Source organism: Leopardus geoffroyi, chromosome X (assembly GCF_018350155.1).
Source record: "Leopardus geoffroyi isolate Oge1 chromosome X, O.geoffroyi_Oge1_pat1.0, whole genome shotgun sequence".
NCBI lineage: Eukaryota > Metazoa > Chordata > Mammalia > Carnivora > Felidae > Leopardus > Leopardus geoffroyi.
The window spans coordinates 126,463,807-126,487,671 of record NC_059343.1 but is presented as its reverse complement, the minus strand read 5'-3'; the positions used below and the strand labels follow the sequence as shown (position 1 = coordinate 126,487,671).

The following is a 23,865-nucleotide window of genomic DNA, read 5'->3' as shown; positions in this document are numbered from 1 at the left end:
TCTTTGGTGTATGCATAAAACAAAGCACATTTTTTATTCTTTTCTTTCTGATAGGTTTAAAAAGAAGATACAGCAAAATGATACATGGTTTTCATTTTGATGTTACCCACATTAGATGGAATACAACAAAGTGATCCTCATGGTAACCACAAAGAAAATAGCTATAGAATACACACACACACACACACACACACACACACACACACAAAAGAGAATTGGACAATCCCAAAGAGAGGTGGCAGGTAACACAATGGCTACTTCCCCAACAACAGACCTCTCTCAATGGACAAAAACCATGAAATTATTTGTGTCCCATATGAATGCTCATTAAAGGCTGACATGAATGGGGGAACATTTTAAGAATCAAGTGGGAGAAAGAATGAAATCTGGCCATTTGCAGCAATGTGGATGGAACTGGAGGGTATTATGCTAAGTGAAATAAGCCAGGCAGAGAAAGACAGATACCATATGTTTTCACTCATATGTGGATCCTGAGAAACTTAGCAGAGGACCATGGGGGAGGGAAAGGGGGAAAAAAGTTACAGAGAGGGAGGGAGGCAAACCATAAGAGACTCTTAAGGACTGAGAACAAACTAAGGGTAGATGGGTGGTGGGGGAGAGGGGAAAGTGGGTGGTGGTCAGGGAGGAGGGCACTTGTTGGGATGAGCACTGGGTGTTGTATGGAAACCAACTTGACAATAAATTATATTTAATAAAAAAAAAGAATCAAGTGGATAAGATGATCCATTCTGTGGATCTCAGTCAACCTCTTTATCCTGCCAACCTTTTCATTGTTCAATGGGGTCATCAAAATAGTGGTCATTGTCACGGGATGGAAGATATGCATGGACACAGTAACATAAGGCTCCCCTGGCTATGGGCACTGTTGGATGTTCAATCTGCCAGCATCAGAGATCAAAACTGAGTCATTAATATGGCGCCATCTTCCAGGTGATCAACCTAGTGGCAGGTTGATTACATTGGGACACTTTCAGATTGGAAGGGGCAGTGTTGTTTTTACTGTAATGGACACTTACTCTGGATACAGTTATATCTTCTTTGCCCCCAGTGCTTCTTCAAAAACTACCATCTGAGGATGTAAGGAATGCCTTATCTTCTATCTTTGTATTCCACACAGGATTGCTATAGTGCTTGGATGTTAAGTGAAACACTCATATAGATGTTGCTGTGATGGATTGTGTATGGCTTTAATTAAAGGAGATTACCCTCAAGAATGTGTAAGGCCAAAAAGTAAGGTTTCTGAGGAAGGAAGGAATACTGCCTGACTTTAACATGGAGTTTCTCTGCGTTTCCATACTGCCAGCATGTGCTATATGTTTCTTCCTCATGACTACAACATCAACGCCCATTTCAGTTTCTAGATGGCCAGGCTACCATATATATTTAAGATTCAAGACTGCATGTCAATTTTTCCCTGAATTTCTCACTAGCCAGCTTGCCCTACAGATTTCAACTTACCATCTCCCAGAATCATGGGAGCAAATTCATTAAAATAAATCATTTAATAATATGCAGGTGGCCAACAGACACATGAAAAGATGGCCAACATCATTAATCATCAATGAAATGCAAATCAAACCCACAATGAGATACAACCTTACACCTGTCAGAATGGCTAAAATAAAAAATACAAGATGGGGCTCCTGGGTGGCTCAGTCAGTTAAACGTCTGGCTCAGCTCAGGTCATGATCTCGTGGTTCATGAGATCAAGCCCTGTGTCAGGCTCTGCACAGATAGCACAGAGCCTGCTTGGGATTCTCTCTCTCCCTCTCTTCTGCCCCTCCTCCACTCATACTTTCTCTTGCAAAATAAATAAACATTTAAAAAATAAAAATTAAATTAAAAATACAAGAAGTAACAATTGTTGGTGAGGATGTGAAGAGACAAGTGGCATCATGTACTGTTGATGGGAATGCAAACTGGTGAAGCCACTGTGGAAAACAGTATAGAGGTCCCTCAAAAAATTACATGGAGAACCAGTGAATGATCCAGCAGTTATACTTCTGTGTATTTACCTTAAGACAATGAAAACACTAATTCGAAAAGATATGTACACCCCTATGTTCATTGAAACATTATTTACAATAGCCAAGATATGGAAGAACCTAAGTGTCCATTGATAGACAAATAGATAAGAAAGATGTGGAATGTATGCGTGGGCTTGAACACACACACACACACAGACAAACACACACAGTAGAGTATTACACAGCCATAAAAAAGGGTGAGTTTGTGCCATTTGCAACAACATGGATCTATGTGAGGGTATTATGCTACGTGACCTGAGACTGAGAAAGACAAATATCATATGATTTTGCTCATATGTAGAATCTAAAAAACAAAACAAATGAATAAACAATTTTAAAAAAGCATAATCAGACACATAAATACAGAGAACAAACTAATGGTTGCCAGAGGGGAAGGGGTGAAGAGATGGACAAAATGGAGGAAGAGGAATGGGAGATACAGACTTCTAGTTATGGAACCAATAAGTCACAGGAATAAAAGGCACAGCATAGGCAATATAGCAATGATATTGTAATAGCACTGTATGGTGACAGGTGGTGGCTGCACTTCTAGTGAGTATAGCATAACATATTGAGAAGTTGAATCATTGTGTTGTGTATCTGAAACTAATATAACATTGTGTATCAACTAAACTCAAATAAAAAATTCTGCAACAGGGATGGAGTAAGTCATCCTTATCTTACAAAACCAGGCACTGAGGATCACCAAAGTTGGTGTTGAGTAGTATGTTCCAGATCACCCAGTATTTGAGTCTAAGTTTGTCTGGCTCCAAAGCCCATATGGTCCCCAGTACATCATATGGCCAAAAAGAACAGGGAAGGCCTGAGAGGTTTTCTGAGGTTTTGAGTATATCGAATAAGGGTATTGGGAGTGTTTTTAAATTTTTTTTAATGTTTATTATTTTTGAGAGAGAGAGAGAGAGAGAGAGAGAGAGAGAGAGGGGGAGGGGCAGAGAGAGAGGGAGACACACAATCTGAAGCAGGCTCCAGGCTCTGAGCTGTCAGTACAGAGCCCAATACGGAGCTCACACTCACAAACGGTGAGATCGTGACCTGAGCTGAAGTCAGACGCTTAACCAACTGAGCCACCCAGGCGCCCCTAGGAGTGTTTTTAGAACGTGTCAAACATGCACCTAAGTGATACGACAGTATAACAATCTTCACATGTTCGTCACCCAGTTTCAACAATTATCAAAACACAGTTCATTCTGTTTCACATATATTACGCTCTCCAACTCTGCTACTGCTCCTGTCTCCACTCAATTATCTTAAAGCAAATCCTAGGTATGTTTTTATTCATAACCCACACTACAAAATAAAAATACTATCAATATACACAACAACAAATTCATTAATGTTATCTAATATCTAGTCAACATATTTCTCCAATTAATTTCATAAGTGTCCTTTTACCATGGGCTTGTTTACATCAGAATTCAAACAGGATGTCCAGACTGCATTTCTTTAATATGTTTTATAAATTTCCTTTAATACATATCATCTCTTGCTTTTCCTTTATCTTATCTTTTTTTTTTTTTTTTTTTTTTTGTGGAAGAGACTAGGTCATTGTGTCATTGAATTTTGGAAATCCTGGATCTGGCAGATCACACCCCTGCTGTGTTTCTCAACATATTCTTCTGTCACTAGCATGTACCCTGAACTGACAGAACTTGAGGCTTCATCATCAGATTCAGGTTTGGCTCCATGGCAAAAATATGTCAGAGATGGTGCTTTGTACTTCCTATTGCATCTGCAGCCCAATAGGAGATACTTAATGTCTCTGTGTCTCTTTTTCATTGTGATGTTAAGATTGACCAGTGGGTCCAGGTGTTTTGAGCCCTCCTTGTTCATTACAAAGTTCCCTATCAGTAGGTTGATCATATGTCATCCAAATGGAGACTATTTTGTAGAGGGGGTAAAGTAAGGTGTAGTATTAGTAATGATGATAGAACAACCAATGTAAACCAGGACTTGTCCCAGGAAAATCATGGTGTATGTTCATCAGACATATCAACCTCCACATCATGGATTTAGCAGCCAGTGAGGGTTATTGCCTAGATCCATTAATTCATTAGGTGTTGCAAAATGGTGATTCCCCTCTCCACACACACATGCACACACACACACACACTCTTCATGGGTTTTTTGGTTGCATTTACTGTCTGGAATTATACCATAAGGCATAACTTTGTAAATATTTGATTTTCCTAAAATTATGGTTCATATAAGAAAGCTAGAATTAATACATGCTTTGTTCTATCCCTTTCAGAGTGATGGGATGGTGACTGAGCTAGCTCCAATCACTTAGAGTGAGCAAGGGTTATTTGTGGATTTTTTTTTTTTTTAGTATTATAATGAACTCATGAGTGTCAATATATTTGTGATTCAAACCATTGCATTTATTATTCCTTTGATGCTCACATATTTCTGCATTTGCCCATTAGGAACCCCTGTGTCCCACCTCCTGTGTCCTTTTGACATAACCTCAACACACATCCTGACTTTCGGATATTATAAGATGTTCCAGGCTTATATATATATTTTTTCCTCCCAAGATTTTACAGGCTTATATTATTTATATTCCACCCCGTATCTGGAACCAGCTATTTCTCCAAGGAGCTCTTGTTTGTGTTCAAGATCATAAAATAGACTCTAAGTTACTCACTGCAACTGAATCATTGCTTCTAGGCCTTGGCAGGCTATAAAGCTAATGATCAATGTTGACAATTATTTTTCCAGTCTGATAAATGAGGAATAATCTCTGTAGGAATGGCTCCCCTTGTTTCTATTTATTCCTTTTCAAGATTTTCCTGTCAGGGCACCTGAGTGGTTCAGTCAGTTGAGCGACCGACTCTTGATTTTGGCTTGGGTCATGATCTCACGGTGCTGAGATCGAGTCCCGAGTTGGGCTCTGAGCTGGGCATGGAGCCTGCTTGGGATTCTCACTCTCCTTCTCTCTCTGAACCCCCTCTCAAAATAAATAGGTAAACTTTCTTTTTTTTTAAGATTTCCCTGTCCATCTGTACTAATCCTCCCCCCTAAATGGACTGCAAAACCAACTTGTCTAGTTTCAGGAAAAAACAAAACAAAACAAAAACAAAAACAAAAACAAAAACTTTATGATATTGGAAGGTCTGAACATGTTTTTCTTACTAGGAGTAAGTAACATTTTCAAATATTTAAAAACCAGTTCATACTCATTTCTGTGAATTATTTATTCACAATTTTAATGTGTTCTTCTATTATGTTTTTGACCTCTTCTCAATTGTTAGTAGCTCTTCTAAATCATAAGAGAATCCTAGGTCGTAAAGTAATATTTGCATGGTTTCATTTTCTACAACTGGACCTCTGACCCATTTAGAATTTATTCTGATACACAGTGTAAGGAACAGATCCAATTTTATCTGTTTCCATATCGCTATTCAGTTACAACACCCTTCCCCGCCATGACACATTTTTAAAAGTCCATTATCCCCCACTGATTTGATATGCCATATTTATCGTATGGCAAATTTCCATGTGCATTTGAGTCTATTCATACACGTTCTCTTTTGCTTAATTGTTCTATTCAGGCATGAATACTATGCTATTCTGTTATATAGATTTGTAATAGGTTTTAGTATCTGTAGAGGTGGCTCCCCCCATTGGTCTTTCTTCATTTTCAAAGTTTTTCTGTCTATGCGTGCACATTTGTTTCCCCAAAATCTATATTAACACCAACTTGTCTAGCTTCAGAAAAAAAATCTCATGGAATTTTTATTGTGATTGTATTAAACTTATAAATTTACTGCAGAAGAGCTGACTCTTTATGATGTCGAGTCTTCTGATCCAAGAGCTTGGCATATCTTTCCATCTGCCCAAGTCTATTCTTGTGTCTTTCAGAATGATTTTGTAGTTTTCCTTATTTATATTTTGGTTATTTCTTGTCAAATGTATGCCTAGGCATTTCATTTTTGCCATTATTAATGGAATCTTCCTTCTTATTTTCTAGCTGGTTATCCTTCCATATATGAAAACTTTTGGTTTCTGTATGTTAGTTTTATTGCCTGTTACTTTACTAATATCTTCCACTGTTTATAGCGCTTTTTCCATTAATTATTTCTTTCTAATTTTGTGTGGGCATTTCCTGTCTCTTGTGTAATTACATCAGCACATAGCTCCACCACAATGTTAAATAGTAATGAGATATTAGGCATCTCTTTTTGTTTCTGACTTTAGTGGTAGAGTCTCTAGTTAATGTTTCCCCATTAAGCAAGTTACTGGCTTTTGGGCTAAGATTTGTATATTTCATTAGTTAAGGTAGTTTATCCAGCTATATTATTTGCGAGCAGTCCCTAAACACAACACTGGCAAAACGCAATTCTGAAAAACAAAAAAAAAGTGGCCGTTCTACAGGTGTAGGCTGTTCAATACCAACTTCCACTGATTAGAATACCTATATGAAAGAAAACAAGTTGGAGGACAGGTATAAAGGGCATATGCTAAGCAATGCCATCATATTCACATCATATTTACTAGAAGACCACTTGGCAATAAATCTAGATGGAGTATTATAGTTAAAGTTCCTTTCCTTGGGACACTAAATAATAGAATTTAACGACAAGGATATTCTAGTGTTTGTTAAGAGAATTTTTTTTTTTTTTTTAAATCTGGAGCTAGAACTTCACTGGACCCAAACACTTAAGATTTTACTTCTATTATTACATATTTGCTACTTAATAATTCTCCAATTTTCAAATACCTTTACCGTCATTTATTAGTATTGATTCTGCTTACAGATTAATAGTTAAACACACAGGTTCTGGAATCACATGGTTTGGTAGAATTGAAATCTGGCTACACATAACTGTTAAGTGACCTTCAGTAAGTCACTTACCCTCATTTTCCTCAGTTTCTTCAGCTGTAAAACGAAGCCACAGAACTTCCACCTGGGTTCCGAGACTTTCAAGCTTTAACATTTCATCCTAGCCTTTTACCTCTTGTGACTCAGTTTCTGTAATTGTGAAATGTGCTGCCTATTTCATACAATTCCAACGAGGTTCAGATATGATGTACAGGAAGTACTCTAAAATGTAATATTTTGGGGGCACCTGGGTGGCTCAGTTGGTTGAGCATCTGACTTTGGCTCGGGTCATGATCTCATGGTTCGTGGGTTCGAGCCCCACATCGGGCTCGCTGCTGTCAGTGTAGAGGCCACTTCGGATCTTCTCTCTCTCTCTCTCTCTCTGCCCCTCTTGATCTCTCTCTCCCTCTCTTTCTCTCTCTCAAATTTTAAAAAAATTAAAATAATATTGGGGCGCCTGGGTGGCGCAGTCGGTTAAGCGTCCGACTTCAGCCAGGTCACGATCTTGCGGTCCGTGAGTTCGAGCCCCGCATCAGGCTCTGGGCTGATGGCTCAGAGCCTGGAGCCTGTTTCCGATTCTGTGTCTCCCTCTCTCTGCCCCTCCCCCGTTCATGCTCTGTCTCTCTCTGTCCCCAAAAAAATAAATAAACGTTGAAAAAAATTAAAAAAAAAAAAAAAATTAAAATAATATTTTCAGCCAAAAACTTTAGGGTATCATTTGATTTTTGAGATAAGTAGGCAAACAGCTCCTGCTCCAGGAAAGACAAATAAGAATATATATATATATATATATATATATATATGTGTGTGTGTGTATATATATATATATATACACACACACACACACATATATATATATATGTGTGTGTGTGTGTGTGTATATATATGTATATATACACACACACACACACACACACATATATATATATATATATATATATATATATATAATCTCAAACGATGCAGCAACCATCCTTCTAATGGTTACTGCATCGTTTCCTCCATGACATGTTTGGTGCTTCCTGCCTGCAAATTTCAAGACACTTTCATTTTAATGTCTTCAAGACATCCTATCATCAAACACCTCATCAGGTTCACAAACTGAGTGACTGATTAGAAGCTGTAGGAGAAGAGAAGACATCCCCACCCTAATTGTCAACATTTAGGTTCACAGGTAGCAATCTGTACATTAATCAGAAACACTCCCCCGCACCAAAACAAAACACATTTCAATCTTGAAGATAAGTGAACCACTGTAGTCAAAAGAGTAATCTCTCTGTCTCGGAAATATCCCATTTTGAAGGATTAGAAAAAAATCCTGGACATGAATAATTTTAGCCATACTTACTCTGATTGCTACAAAGGGTGATGCATACTTTGATTGCTATAAATTGAAATGTTAAATCATGATACTGCATAAATGCATGCTTGTAATAGTGCAATTGTTGAGCCAAACAGTATTAGAGGAAGTGACTTCTTGATATCAGCTACTTTTCAAAGAAGGTCTCTAGTTACTATGGAAGAAAAGAGAATATGTGCATTCGTCTGCCAACTAGAATTCTACTGGGTATTTACCCAAAGAAAAAGAAAATGCTAATTTGAAAACATATATGCACCCCTACGTTTATTGCAGCGTTATTTACAATGGCCAAGATACGGAAGCAACCCGTGTCCATCGGTAAATGAATGAATGAATAAAGAAGATGTGGTATATACAGGCAATGGAATATTACGCAACCTTAAAAAAGAATGAGATCTTGCCACTTGCAATAACGTGAATGGACCTAGAGGGTATTAAGCTAAGTGAAATAAGTCCGATTGAGAAAGACAAATTCCCTAGGATTTAACTTACATCTGGAATCTAAAATACAAAACAAATGAATAAATGAACAAACAAAAAGCAGAATCAGACCTATAAATACAGAGAATAAACTGACATTTTTGGGGGAGGTGGTGGGTGGACAAAATGGGTGAGGGAGAGTGGGAGATATGGCTTCCATTTACGGAATGAATAAGTGAAGGGGATAAAAGATACAGCATAGGGAATACAGTCAATGATACTACAATAGCATTGTATGGTGACAGGTGGTAGCTACACTTGTGGTGAGCATAGCATAACATATAGAGATGTTGAATCACCATATTCTACACCCCAAACTAATGTAACATTGCGTGTCAACTATCCTCAAATAAAAATAATAAAACTTTTTTTTTGTTTTTTTAATAAAAACACTGGCTGCAATTTCCTGAAATTTGTATTTAGTAAAAGAAACCTGTCCTACCGTTTTTGGGGAGAAAAAAATGAATTTTTACATTTGCTTTAGGGTGACTTTCCTGATATTCTGAGTTAAAATTTCACTGCCACAAGAAAGTGGACATTAAGTGTTCCCTTTTATGAAAAATAAAACAATGGCTAAAGCACAGGTGACACGTAAGAAAACTGTTCACCAAGAGAAAGAAAAAAGTAACACAAGAGTGAACCTAAATGTAACCCATGGACTATGGGTAATATCGATGTGTCAATGATTAAGTTTGTCGCTGTGGGTGTGTGGGGGCAGGGAGTATATGAGAAATCTCTGTACCTTCTGCTCCATTTTGCTGTGAACCTAAAACTGTTTAGAACATATATATAATTGTAATATGCACACAGATGATATATAATGGCAAATTATGTATAAATACATAAATAGTTATAATGGCAAAATATTTCTTCCCCTTAGAATATCAGCCAAAGTTGCTTCAAGTACGTATTTACTCATTTGAGGTTGCCAGGGGATGGAAATAAATGTCAACTGTTTGATCACTAAGTACATTATGTACTGATTATCGTCTCTGCACTCTCACATAAAATTAGATGGCTTAGTATGAATATTAGAACTTTCACGAGGACCTTTGGAGTACTTACTTGTGCCTCTGTAGCTACTGGAAAACTTCCCAAATAAGGACCTTCTTAGAAGTTTGGAACAGAACTTCAGACGCATATACCAACACATGCTTTGGCTTAACAGGAAAGTTCTTTACAAACATGTGAAGCTGAGCAATTAAATTCTCCCCATAATGTCAAATACTGGATAATGGTGGAGGACTCATTCATTCCTGTATACGTTGTTGCAGTTAGAAAAAGAGATTCCATATGGGCTTATTTTTTTAAAACTTGGAAAGCCTTAAAACAAACAGAAGGGTGGTATACAGGGGTCAGGATTAACGTTAAAAAAATGCAGAAAGACAGGAGAAAATAAATCCTCTCCTCCGAATGGAAATGCTTTATTTTGAATGATTCATGAAAGCAACTTCAGGAACTGAGAAAAAAACACATTTAACTGACTTATTCCAAATATATTATGAAACAATGTCATGTTTATTAAATAACGTGCCCAAACGAAGATGGTGTTATGTTATTAAATGTAAAAAGAAAATGCCCATTACAAAAAGAAAGGTATAAGAATTAATTATTCAAGTTGTTAGTTCTCAAATATAAAATCAACGTTCCACACACTCAATGAACATTAAACTTGAAAACAAGGCACTGTAGGTAATTTATCTTTAAAGAGAGATGTGAAATACTTAAACCATAAGTCATTAGGTATATGTACACATTAATGAAATACTTTCAATCAATGCTAAGGGCAAGTGTCATTTAATAGTGAACCAACACCAATTAAATGACATTTTGGTGTCTTTGTGGAAACGACATTTTCACAAACCCATGTCTCAGCACTGACACTTATGTATCTAGTTCTGTGCCCCCAATGATTTTAGGCAGTTTAATTTATTCCCAAAAAACCCCACAATCTTAGGTTTGCTTTTAATAATTTTTATAAGGCAGTAGAGTAGACTTTCTGAAATCATATTTTTTTTATTAGAATTGGCTCTGTAAACTAATGAGTAAAATACAAGCGGGCACACGGGTAAGATAAATTTTATACCCTTTAATTTTATTTTTCCTTTAGGAAAAGCAAAGTAACCTTCTTTCTGTACGTGTGCTCTGAACCTTTTGGGACTGATACAGATCCACGGAGGCCAAGCCTCAAATTAAATCATCCTGTTGCTAAAAGTTAATTAACAGTGTTAAGTACACAAAGTCATCATTACTAACGAAGGGCTGAAAGCTTAATACATATAATTGTGGAATTGCTGCTACCCACATAACTGTTTGGGGCTTGGGGTTTTAGCAGGAAAAGATTCTTGCACTAAACAAGCAAGCTATGGTAAACAAGATGTACTGATTTCAACTACAATTTTTAAACTACCGCAATGTGGTTCAGTGTAGCTAATGTTATGCTTCTATCATAGCACTTAGGTTCAAGTTCTGTCTTCAAAGTCATCAGAATAACAGGGATTGAAGAGACTTTTGAACAATTGCCAGCTCTTGCCGTTGCTGTTTCAAGGAAGGAAATATTAAACATTTACATGCTATTTAGGTCATTGTTATATACACTTCAGCAAACAAAATACCCCAATGCTCACATCCCTCGTTAGTTCTTAATATTAAATATGCACTAAGTACTTACAACTTCCATCATAATTTTGTTTTGCAACTTGGTCATTTCTTCTCTAACTTCACTTTGTTCATCAGTAAGAAGATGTTCATGGTCCTTCTCTAAGTCCTGCATACTCTAAAACAAAAAGCCTAGTTTAGTTATAAACCACCACTTTTCATCTCACGCACTAAACACGTAAAAGCAAATTTCAAAACTAACATCTCTTAATATGCAAAGGATGCCCGTTATTTATTCCAAGTAAGATATTATACCTAATACATGGAGACCAAAATACCCACCTAAGAAATTTTTTAAATGTTGTGTTTGAGTCAAATATTATTAGTATAGAGGCACAACAGTAGTAGGCTCAAAACAATGGGTTAATAAACAGTTAAGGTCAAGGTGGAGGGAAAAAAAGAAAAAGACTGACAGTCCCACTGAATGAGATGCCATCATTTTAAAACTCTCTAATAAACTTTCTAGACACCATGTAACAGTGCATTTATAATGACTCATAATCAATGTGGCATGATTCCACTGGAGGGAATAAAATGATCTGTGACACGACCTCTTTAAGTTATGAAAAACAAACATGTTCTAAATCTTTACTATTCACCCAACAAATAGTGATCTACTGCAGCCTACATAAAAAGTGCTGTGGAGGAATTTAAAAATGAATACACGATCTCTTCCTTCCTTATTCCAGTGAGAACAAAAAAACATGTAAATAAAAACAACACAAAAACTTTATAACAATTAAGGTAACACAACTTGCCGTGACTATGTAGTGGAAAATAAGATTGATTCTGATTTAGTTGGCAAAAGAGTAAGATTTCGGTAGGTAAACGGAAGAGGCAATTGAAAGTATTCTAGAAACAAGGAAGTAATGGTGCGTTAGTTCAGAGAAAGCAACCAATCTGGAGGGGTGGGAGGAAAGAACGAACGTTAAGTATAAAACTACAAAGGGAGCCTTGTTATGGGGGAAGCGGGGCACAGACTTTGAATACCTGAGGGCCTAAAATGGGAAGCTAGCGACAGGTTCTCAGGAGGGAAGGTCTATGCTTTGGCAGATCATATTGCAGAATGGTGAGGGATGGACTGGAGAAGAGAACTCAGATGAGGGTTTAGTAGCATAAGCAAGGAATGATGAGATCCTGAACTAGGGAGCAGCAGTTGGAATTCGAAGAAAGATACTAAGGTACCGTTGCAGAGGTAAAGGACACCTCCCCTCCGCCCAACACACACCAAGAAAAAAGAAGAGGAATGTGCAGGATTCTACTGCCTCCTAAATAAGTATATATCTGCATGAAGAAGAGGTCTGTGTCACTGAGGACAGTTGGTCAATGTGCAAATATCACAGCAGATCATTCTCAACTCACAAACGTTTGGTCCTCCTCTGGCTTTTTCATTCTGTTATATTGTATTTAGACCTTCTCTTATGATTTTAAGTTTGCATATAAAGTCATTATTAGTCATTAATATTCCAAAAGCAACTATGCCACAAAACACTCATGTAACGCATTTGGAAATAAAAGCAGTATTCATCAATTACCACTGCCTACTCATATTTAACAGAAACTGTCAATACAAGTAAAAGGCACGTAGAAGTGATTTATAGACTTCTTAGTTTCCACTATATATTTATTGCTGATCTCCTCCGAACTGATTGTTGCACAAAAAATTATGATTAAAGTGTTGATAAAGTACCACTTTTCTACACGATACATGTATTTCTAGGTAAAATCCCCAGCTTACAGTTCCCTGTTTTAAATGACTCCCACAAAAGTATTAATTAATCCCCAAAATCAAAACACATTTACCAATTATGTTAAATACAGAGCAATGAACTCCAAATGGAAAATGGTTAACGGTTCAGATGTACAACCTAACTGGGTTTTTTCCCCCACATAGATTCAGAAAGAAACAAACTATCTCCTACTTTTGTACACATGTTATGTTTTATAAGAATGTATTATGTTGCCAAATACCTCTAAGAATTGCACATATAAATTTTTAATTTTTTGCAGTCTCTGATTCTGAACAACTCTAGCTTGGTGAAGAACCTTTCGTTGCTCTCGAAACATACTCTACAAATATAAAAGAAAAGGATGATAAAATGTGGGTGACATTTAATATTTAGAGAAACATAATTATACATCATGTTTAAAAGGAATATTCTTTAAATCAATACTTGTTAACATTTCCTGTTGTAACAACCTTTATGACCGAGTTTAGATAACTGTGTTCACCACTAATACACAAAAACAATACGATGATCCTACCTAGTAGTCATTAAGTAGGAAATTTTTTTTCTTGCCAATATGGAAAACAGGTTTTAACTCTTGATTTCAAAACCCACAAATGACCCTTCCAAGAATGTGTTTACTACAAGTAGTCAAAAATCTATACACTGATCCTTCCTAACAGTAGTTACAGAGGGGATATTCTTTTCTTAACAACGTTCAAAACATGTATTAATTCTTGGTCATTTCAGTATGCACACAGATGATCCCAGCCTTTCCGCTCCTTGACCTGATCTCCAACAACAATTTTGTCCTCTTCCCTACTTCAGTCACTCACTTACATAGTCACACCCTGGATTCTGTCATTCCCAATAACTGCAACATCTACATTATATTAATAAGAGCAAAAACTTATATAGGAGGTGTGTGCCAGGTGCTGTTCTGAACCATTTTTTTTTTCAACGTTTTATTTATTTTTGGGACAGAGAGAGAGACAGACAGAACATGAACGGGGGAGGGGCAGAGAGAGAGGGAGACACAGAATCGGAAACAGGCTCCAGGCTCTGAGCCATCAGCCCATAGCCTGACGCGGGGCTCGAACTCACGGAACGCGAGATCGTGACCTGGCTGAAGTCGGACGCTTAACCGACTGCGCCACCCAGGCGCCCCTGTTCTGAACCATTTTAAATAAACATTATATATGATCTCATTTAATCCTCAAAACAACTCTACGAGGCAGGTGCTTTTGTTATGTCTCCTTCCATAATAGGTGAGGAACCTGGGTGAGGCACAGGGATAAACAATTTGCCGCTGATTTCACAGCTAGTACCGGTCAACCAGGATTGGATCCCAAAAACTGGTTCCAGAGTCCAGGCTCTGGACCACTGTACTATACTGGTTCTCCATTTTTTCCCCCGATATTCAACCTCTACCTCCCTGTTTGTAGTTCTCTCCCTTTCTTACTATAGTCCAACACTCTTTCAGGATTAACATCCCATGGATCCTATGACTTTTCATTGCCCCTGATCCCCACCCTCATATTCTTCCTTTTCCTCCTTCCTGGCCTAAATGCCATGGTCAATCATTATACCTATGCCCTCGCACATGTACCTTACCCCCTTTTCACTCCGCCAATTTGCGTGGCTAAACCCCAACCCTGGAAAATCCAACTCTCCAGCTGCTCTGCCACAACCATGCAATGTGGTCTCACTTTATTTTATTTTTTTTTTTTAATTTTTTTTCCCCAACGTTTATTTATTTATTTTTGGGACAGAGAGAGACAGAGCATGAACGGGGGAGGGGCAGAGAGAGAGGGAGACACAGAATCGGAAACAGGCTCCAGGCTCTGAGCCATCAGCCCAGAGCCCGACGCGGGGCTCGAACTCACGGACCGCGGCGAGATCGTGACCTGTCTGAAGTCGGACGCTTAACCGACTGCGCCACCCAGGCGCCCCTGTGGTCTCACTTTAAATTCATGGTCACTATGACACCAACCTAAGTTAGACCCACAATGCTGCTTGGCAATGGCATTTCCCTAGTCCATTCACTGGCCTGCTCTCAGGAAACAATTCCAGGACTTCTCTGCTCCCGAGAGGCAACACCTCCTCCACCACTCTAACTCTTAACTGGTGACCTTCCTGTATCCCTAAATAGACAGAAGCAATTCAGAGAGGACATTCAGTCTCCCACCGCTACATCTTCTACCCACCTTTACCCATCTGGGCTCATGGTCCCTACATTCTCTCCTGTGTTTTTGCATGACCTATTGCTACTTGAGACTTTGATACAATAAATAAATCAATTTTAAAGCCAAAGCTGATACCAACGGCTAGTTTTTCTTGTTGTTTCTGGGCTTTCTGCATGTCTACATTCCACTCCCAAAACAAAGTCAGAAACTGCTGAGAATATTTGAGACGAAGATTCTGCCTGTAAAACATAATAATGAGCACTGTCATAATTCATAAAGACATGAAAGAATTAACCGTATTCAAAACAAAATTGATTTGACACAATTTACACTACAAAAGGGGAAGGCAGTAATAGCATAACAGCAGTTGAAATAGCAGTCTCATGGGAAGCAGAAAGGTGACATGAACAATTTACTCTTATTCCAAAAGTATTGTTCCTAACTGACCAACATAAAAGCTATCTCACATGCCTTACCTCTTAAAAGCTAATGAGGATTTACTGTACTATCAGTTTTCCAGAAAAATTCATTTTATCTAAAAGCAGTTTACTTTTCATTTCTTCTTACTGAATAGCATATATGTTCTGATATGATAAGTAGATTCATTCAATGAGGATATTATATCCATTTATCATAGAAGATTTCCAAACAGGAATATTTCACTTAAATATATCCCCCGAACAATGTTTTGTTTTGTTTTTGTTTTTTTTAAGAACGGTGAACACAGGGGCACCTGGGTGGCGCAGTCAGTTAAGCGTCGACTTCAGCCAGGTCACGATCTCGCGGTCTGTGAGTTCGAGCCCCGCGTCGGGCTCTGGGAGCCTGGAGCCTGTTTCCGATTCTATGTCTCCCTCTCTCTCTGCCCCTCCCCCGTTCATGCTCTGTCTCTCTCTGTCCCAAAAATAAACGTTGAAAAAAAAAAATTTAAAAAAAAAAAGAACGGTGAACACAATTTACCTAAAATATGCAAATTATTTACAATATAAGATTAACCTTTTCTACATAACTGAATACAGTTAACTATCACAAGAATAATGGTTTAAGACATTTACCTGAAGTTCAGCTAGTGTAGGTCTAGAATGAATATAAATTAATGTTATAGGAAGAAAACTCAATTGTTATTTGAAAGGGAAGAAAGGTCATCTCTATTGGCTTCTAGGAAATACATCTCAGAATCTGTTAAGGAGTGAGGTTACAGAACTAAGGAATTTATCTGCTTAGAAAAAAAACAAGCAAAATGTGTTTTTCGCTGGAAAATTCAATATAATAGAATTTGTCTTAGGTTATTTGCGCCAATGAATACAAAGAAATGATACAAATGTCATCGTGACTCAAAAACAAAAACAAAAACAAAAACACTCCAACAACTTCACCTTTGTTCTTGTTGTAGTTTCCAAACATGCTCAATTGTTTCGTTAGTGGTTTTGATAGAAGCTTTTGTACCCATTTCGAATATTTTTCTCTTTGTGAGAAGAGCCTGTTTAATGTCAACTGTATGGAAAATAGATATTCACTGAAATTTAAATGTTGAAAGTTATTTCGTTTTCATATATTCAAATCAGTACGGGTAAATGTTGCCTTGGCGATGTGCAAAGTACATTTACAATTTATAATACAGACATCATAAATGTCCAATCACTATGTTGTATACCTGGAACTAATATAATGTCGTATGTCAATTACACTTCAAAAGGCAAAGTAAGTAAAATAAAATTTATAATTCAGGCATCATTTCAAAAAGCAAGATTTGCTCACTATTTTCTGTAAAATCTTTCCAGTGCTAGTATCCCAATTCTAATTTTTCTAACTGCAGGTCACCTTTTAGTTTAGAGATAATGAAAAAGGCTTAATAATCAATATATTTTTCATTATCAGAATGTGTATAAAGAATCTCAAAGACAGACTTTAATTTCCTTCTGAAAATTTGCTAACAGGCACATTTTTCTAAACTTATAAAATATCCTCCAACTCAAGGGACACGTTTACATGGGTAAATGTCCTCCAACTCAAGGGATACATTTAGATGGGTTACCATTAGAATGCATTTTATAAAAAGCACGAAAGTATTTTCTTAAAAATGACCCTCAAAAAGGATAAAAATAATTATATCGCATATTAAAAAATTATTTTTCAAGCAATCTAGTGAGTGATGCTTTTAACTGCATTTTACTAACAGAGACAAAGGTCGTGGGTGTAAAATTCTAGTTTAAATAAATGAATTCAAAAACATTTAAAAAAAATATTTTCATGGAGCTTTTTATATAACACTTTCATCCATAAGTGCTGCATTTCACAGAATCTGAATACTTCAAATAACGCTTTGCAGAGCATATGATTTGACTTTATGGATCTACAGTCCGTAGTTATTTTTCAGTAGTCATGAAGGATCTGCACTACAATAAAAATATTTTATACACCCAGAATCCATCTATAATAAGAAGTTTATTAGACAGCTCACAAAGCAAGCACTTTGTCGCCACCAAATAGAGCAAAGCCTTCAAAAGATACTTGCTTGTAAGGATGATCTCTATGGAGAGCCATATATTGACTCAGACTCTGCTAAGTGTACTGTCCTATAGTGCAGATGGTGTAAGTGACATCTGACAGAACAACATAAAATTTAGGAGTTTGGATATGATTAGACACTTCTCACTAGCTAGCAGAGTTATTTACTTTGCAACTACACAGTTTGTTAATGAAAAATAAAAATAAAGAGTTATATTAGAGGATTCGATTTGTGCTGCTACTCCAAAGAGAAGCACACTGGAAAGTTATGAAAGGTAGCGAAATTAAGAAAATTTAAAATTGGCAATACACGTTGATACATCACCTAAGCTGTGCACAGAAAAGGCAGTATAAACTTTCTTCACACAGTCTTACACAGTACATTAAGTGTACACGTGCATAAAATAATGGCATCATTCTTACCTCACGACTGTTAGTACCGTTTTCAGTTTTCCACATCAACAGTTCAAAAGGTCAGTAAAGAAACTTACAAAGTTGAATCACACTATAAATACTGGTATAAAGTGCTCTATACTAGAACAAGGCATTAAAACCAGTCTTGGAATCCACTCACTAACATTCCCATTTATAAAAGTTGTATGGATTAAACAATTGTTTTGACTGCAAATATCACTTAAGCATACCTCCAAGCCTTTCCAGCATCTTCTGTACTTCATTCCTGTGAAGAAGTTACATGGAACATTATTGAGTAAGGATAAACAAAGATCATATTTGCTTTGGAGGAAATGTGTCATTCTAGGATTTTATGGAGAATAATTGTATGAGCCATGTTGCCTAGAGCTGGCAGGTGATAACACTATGAAGACATTACCCCACATCGTCCTCAAATGTTCCTGCAGAAGGACTGCTCTCCCCGGGCTTATCCGGTACTGGATTGTTTCCTGCATTGAAATAAAAGTGGAAAGCATTTTAAAAGGAAGTATGGTATTCTGATCAGTTTTCAGGGGGCGGTAGCCTCGCCGTGTGGAGTTTTTTAGGCCTCTTGCAAGCAAAAGTCTTTACGGCAGACATATGAAAGGAAGGAACCACGTATGCACAAGGTCAGATGAAACTGGATGGGGGACGAGGACCATGCTCTGGAGACGGTGTTGCAAACCTTTCAGGGTTAAGGTCAGACTACACCACCCGGCACGTGTGAGACATTCTGGAAAGAGCAACTGCGAGTGAGCAGAAGTGCTGCTATCTAAGCTTCTGTAATCCTGGTCTGGGATGGGAGGATCGAGTGGGCAACGTCCGGTACACGAAACCGCTTTACACACACACACGTGTTTTACTGCTTACAATGCCAAGGACTCAGAAGCAGCGACCTGCCCCGCGGGTGGTATCTACAGGCGCTGCATCTGCAAAGGTGTCAGATAGAGTGTACCTTCAGGAACAGCCTCCGGCCCACTCAGGTCTCTTCTCTCTTGTCCCCAAAAGTCATTGGCTGCCACACCCGGAGCCTCCACTGGGGCCTTCGCAGCTCTCCTCAGGCGCTTCCTCCGAGGTGGCGCCATCCCAAGGTGTCTTCCCAGGTACAGACAGCTCTCCTGCACCTTGTGAGTGCAAACACGCGTGAAAGAAATGGGGACATGGTCAATGAGCGATGCCAGGCAAGGGTCCTCTGCGCAGATCAGAGCATGCGCGCCCTCGTTGTCTCTCGTTGGGCCAGGAGGGGACAAAGACAATGGTGACAGCAGAGCCCTGCCCCCCGTGGCTGTGACCCCCTCTCGCTGGCTGCGACCTGCCCCAGGACACCTGAGTGTCAGGACCCTCTGCCAGATTCTTGCCCCTATGTTGGCACAGCGGCTGTCCCCTGCTCTCGGTCCCCAAGGGACAACGTGCTGGTCTGGAGGCCTAAACTTGGCCGTGACCAAAAGAAGTGTCCCCTCCAAATGGATGAGGAAGAAACCGTTCTGCACCTGTCCGGGGACAGTCAGGTCAGGGGTCTCCTTGACATGCCATCTGGACCCCAGGACAACCAAGCAGTCCTGCAGGGCGACCGGCTGGGCAGGAGGGACAGACGCAGATGCTGCCTCCTCACCAGGTGTGGCCCTGTCCTGAAGAGGGGAACGTCGGGCTCGCTTCCCATCCTGCAGACCCTGCCAGCCCTGCCCTCGAGAGCCTCATCCTGTCCTGTCCTTGTCCTGTCCTGTTGTGTCCTGTTGGAGCCTCGGAGGAATCCGTGGGGACATCACTTCAGAGGTCAGCTCAGCTGCCGCCACCCCCCACTGTCCTTGGGGGCCTTGTCCTCGTCCTATCCTAACCTGTTCTCGTCCTGTATTGTCCTGTCGGATTCCCGTAGGACTCCGTGGGGACATCAACATGGAGGTCAGTACAGCTGCTGCCACCATACACTGCCCTCGGGGGCCTTGTCTTGTCCTGTCCTGTCCTATCGGAGACCCAAAGGACTCCATGGGAACATCACCGCAGAGGTCAGCTCAGCTGCCGCCTCCACTCACTGCTCTCGCGGGCCATGTCCTGTCCTGTCCTGTCCTGTCCAGTGGGAGTCCCGGTGGGATATCTGTGGGGATATCATGCAGAGGTCCATAGAGCTGCCACCTCTATACACTGCTCTCAGGGACCTTGACCTGTCCTGTTCTGTCCTATCGGAGCCCTGAAGGACTCCATGGGGACATCACCTCAGAGGTCGGCCCAGCCACCGCCACCCCACTGCCCTCGGGTTCTCAACCTGTCCTGTCCTGTTCTCTTGGAGCCCCAGAGGACTCCATGGGGACACCCCTCAGAATTCAGCCCAGGCACCACCATGCCACATGCCTTTGGGGTCTCGTCCTGCCCTGCCCTGTTCTCTTGGCCCCCTGGAGGACTCCGTGGACATCACCTCAGAGGTCAGCCCAGCCACCGCCACCCCACTGCCCTCAGGGTCTCGTCCTGCCCTGTGCTGTTCTCTTAGAGCCCCGAGGGCTCCGTGGGGACACCAACTCAGAGGTCAGCCCAGGCACCACCACCATGCCACACTGCCCTCGGGGGCCTCATCCTCCCCCTATCCTGTCATGTCCTGTCAGAGACCAGAGGACTCCCTGGAGACATCACCTCAGAGGTCAGCCCAGCCACCACCACCCCACCCTGCCCTCAGGGGCCTCGTCCTCTTCCTGTCCTGTCATGTCCTGTCAGAGACTGGAGGACTCCGTGGGGAAACCAACTCAGAGGTCAGCCCAGACACAGCCATCCCACAGTGCCCTCTGGGGCCTTGTACTCATCTTGTCCTGTCCTGTCTTGTTGGAATGCCAGAGGACTCCGTGGGGACATCACCTGAGAGGTCAGCCCAGCCCCTGCCACCCCACACTGACCTCAGGGGCCTCGTTCTCATGCCTTCCCCTCCTGTCCTATCATGTCCTGTGGAGCCCCAGAGGACTCCGTGGGGACACCACCTCAGAGGTCAGCCCAGCTACCACCACCCCACTGTCCTTGGGGTCTCATCCTACCCTGTCCTCTCCTGTCCTGTCCTCTCCTGTCCTGTCAGAGCCACAGAGGAGTCCACGGAGACATCACCTCAGAGGTCAGTCCAGCCGCCACCATCCCACATTGCCCTCGGTGGCCTCGACCTCTCCTGTCCTGTCGTGGCCTGTCACAGCCCAGAGGTCTCTGTAGGGACATCACCCCAGAGGTCAGCCCAGCTGATGCCACCCCGCAGGACCCTTGGGGGCCTCGTCCTGTCTTCTACTGTCCTGTCCTGTCCTGTCCTGTCACAGCTCCAGTGGACGCCATGGGGACATCACCACAGAGGTCAGCCAAGCCGCTGCCGCCCCACACCCTGGTCCCCTCATGGCTGAGAAGGCACCCCCCCGCCACCTCCCATGGCAAGACGGGGCTACCAGGCCCGCCTCCCCACCCGCCTGGCCTCCCTGAGGGTCTTCCCTATGCCCCACCCTCATCCTCTGTCTTTCTGTCCCTCCCTCCACCCCTCCACAGGCACAGCGACCTCCACACGGAGTCCTCTGCGAAGCTCCTCTGAGGGCCTCGCGATGGCGACGAGCTAGCCAGCTCTGAGGGCCTGGGCAGGAGCGTCGCTGATTGGTTGGCTAGGTGCACGTGATGGGGGCGGGACCTTCGCCGAGACACGCCCCCTGAAGGGACTGCCCAGGACCTTGGCGTCGGCGCCAAGGGTGGAGGCCAGGGCTCGGGGTTTCCCGTTCTACCGCCGAGGACGTTTCGCAGGCCATCTTCCTGGGAAACCACAAAAGGACACCGGAGCGGGCGACAGGTGCACAAGCCTCCACCTTCCCGATGTGGGGGAATTAAGACATTATGCTCAGTGAAATATGCTAGTCACAGAAGGACAAATGGTGTACGTATGAGGTACCCAAATTCATAGAGAAAGGGAGTAAAGTGGTGGTTGCCAGGGGGTGGGAGGAGGAGGGAATGGGCAATAGGTGTTTCATGGGTTCAGAGTTTCAGTCCGCCAAGATGAAAAAGGTTGAGAGATAGATGGCAGTGATGGTTGTACAATGGGAATGTACTTAATGCCACTGAGCTGTACACCTACAAATGGCTGAACAGGTACAATTTGCATTGTTTCTATTTTATTGCGATAAAAAGGCAGAGGGAAACGCTGCTGTAAAGACTGATATCTAGCTCTACAAAACTGTAAGCAAGTCATCCTACCCAGTGGAAGAAAGGTCATAACACCCACATAGATAAATGTGGTGGGAAAGGAAATTGCATTGGCCAATGAGCATAAAAAAGAGCTCATTCTCCTTAGTGTGGGAGAAATGCTGAAGAGGATTACCACCGCCACCGCCACCACCACCACCACTGCCACCAGCACGGACACCATCCCCATCCTCCCCCCACCACCACCCTTCCCCAGCCAATTGTAATCTGATTATGCCCAGTATTGGTGCGTATATGGAACAATCAGAACCCAACCTGCTGGTGGAGTCACATACGTTGGAAATAATTTTGCTCTACTGAATACTCAGCTAGCCTATGACCTAGGAATAGGTCACTAACTGCTTAAACCTCTTTGGCTCCTTCCGACGCTGCAAAGCATATTGCCCGGATGCCAGGCATTGGAATATTTCTAGTATCACTGCTTTTTAGGGCTCTAAAGTGGAAAGTATCCACGTGTCCACGGACAGGAAAATGGATGAACGAACCGAAGAGTGAGTGGTTCCGCAACGCTGTGTGCTACCACAGGGAAAATGAAAGCACTGTGGCTCCACGGAATAGTATAGTCACTGTTAGGACACAATGTTGGGTGAGAAAGAATGTGGCGGAATACTACGCACAACGCAATACAGTGTATTGTAATACCCAGGCAACGCACCAGGAAGCAAGGATATTCAAGGATACACACACGGGTCTTCCACAAAACCAAACAAAACCAAAAGCGGTAGAAAAGGGAGGGGGGTGGTTTACACAGAACACTCAGGAGGATGGCCATTCCTCTGCAAGCGGAAGTAGTGGGTGGAAAGGGCCCCGGGAGGAGACGGAGTAGGAATTGTTAAATTCCCCCACATCGGAAAGGTGCACCTGTCGCCCACTCCGGTGTCCTTTTGTGATTTCCCAGGAAGATGGCCTGCGAAACGTCCTCGGCGGTAGAACGGGAAACCCCGAGCCCTGGCCTCCACCCTTGGCACGGACGCCAAGGTCCTGGGCAGTCCCCCCAGGGGGCGTGTCTCGGCGAAGGTCCCGCCCCCGTCACGTGCACCTAGCCAACCAATCAGCGACGCTCCTGCCCAGGCACCGCTGGGCAGTTCGTTGCCCTCCCGAGGCTCTCAGAGGACCTTCGCAGAGGACTCGGTGTGGAGGTCGCCGTGCAGGTAGAGGGATGGAGGGAGGGACAGAGAGACAGAAGATGAGGGTGGGGCATAGGGACCCTTAGGGAGGCCAGGCGGGCGGGGAGGCGGGTCTGGTGACTCTGTCTGGCCATGGGAGGTGGGCGGGGGCGTCTACTCAGCCATGAGGGGACCAGGGTGTGGGGCGGCAGTTGCTTGGCTGACCTCTGAGGTGATCCCATGGAGTCCTTGAGGACTGTGACAGGACAGGATGAGGACGAGGCCCCCGAGGGCAATGTGGGGTGGCGGCGGCTGGG

At 41.7% G+C, this 23,865-nt stretch overlaps 1 protein-coding gene across 1 annotated transcript; it reads right to left on the bottom strand.

The window, feature by feature from the left end:
• Nucleotides 1–10,131: 10,131 nt before the first annotated feature.
• Nucleotides 10,132–21,829, bottom strand: LOC123595429 (synaptonemal complex protein 3-like). Its single transcript, XM_045473217.1, has 9 exons — nt 21,751–21,829; nt 19,195–19,363; nt 18,640–18,709; nt 18,452–18,486; nt 16,676–16,793; nt 15,442–15,541; nt 13,361–13,459; nt 11,403–11,507; nt 10,132–11,269 (listed from the first exon to the last, which is right to left on the bottom strand). The coding sequence occupies exons 2-9, from the start codon at nt 19,322–19,324 to the stop codon at nt 11,216–11,218; spliced, it is 711 nt and encodes a 236-aa protein (XP_045329173.1). The 5' UTR covers nt 19,325–19,363; nt 21,751–21,829; the 3' UTR covers nt 10,132–11,215.
• Between the last annotated feature and the right edge of the window lie 2,036 nt (nt 21,830–23,865).

What these genes read in the sequence shown, in the direction of transcription:
- LOC123595429 (XM_045473217.1), bottom strand. Translation starts at nt 19,324, where the DNA reads ATGGCGCCACCTCGGAGGAAGCGCCTGAGGAGAGCTGCGAAGGCCCCA. An exon ending in ACATTTGAGGACGATGTGGG is followed by an intron (nt 18,487 to 18,639) that starts GTAATGTCTTCA and finishes ACTTCTTCACAG; the next exon opens with GAATGAAGTACAGAAGATGC. An exon ending in AACAACAAGAAAAACTAGCC is followed by an intron (nt 13,460 to 15,441) that starts GTTGGTATCAGC and finishes TTATATTTGTAG; the next exon opens with AGTATGTTTCGAGAGCAACG.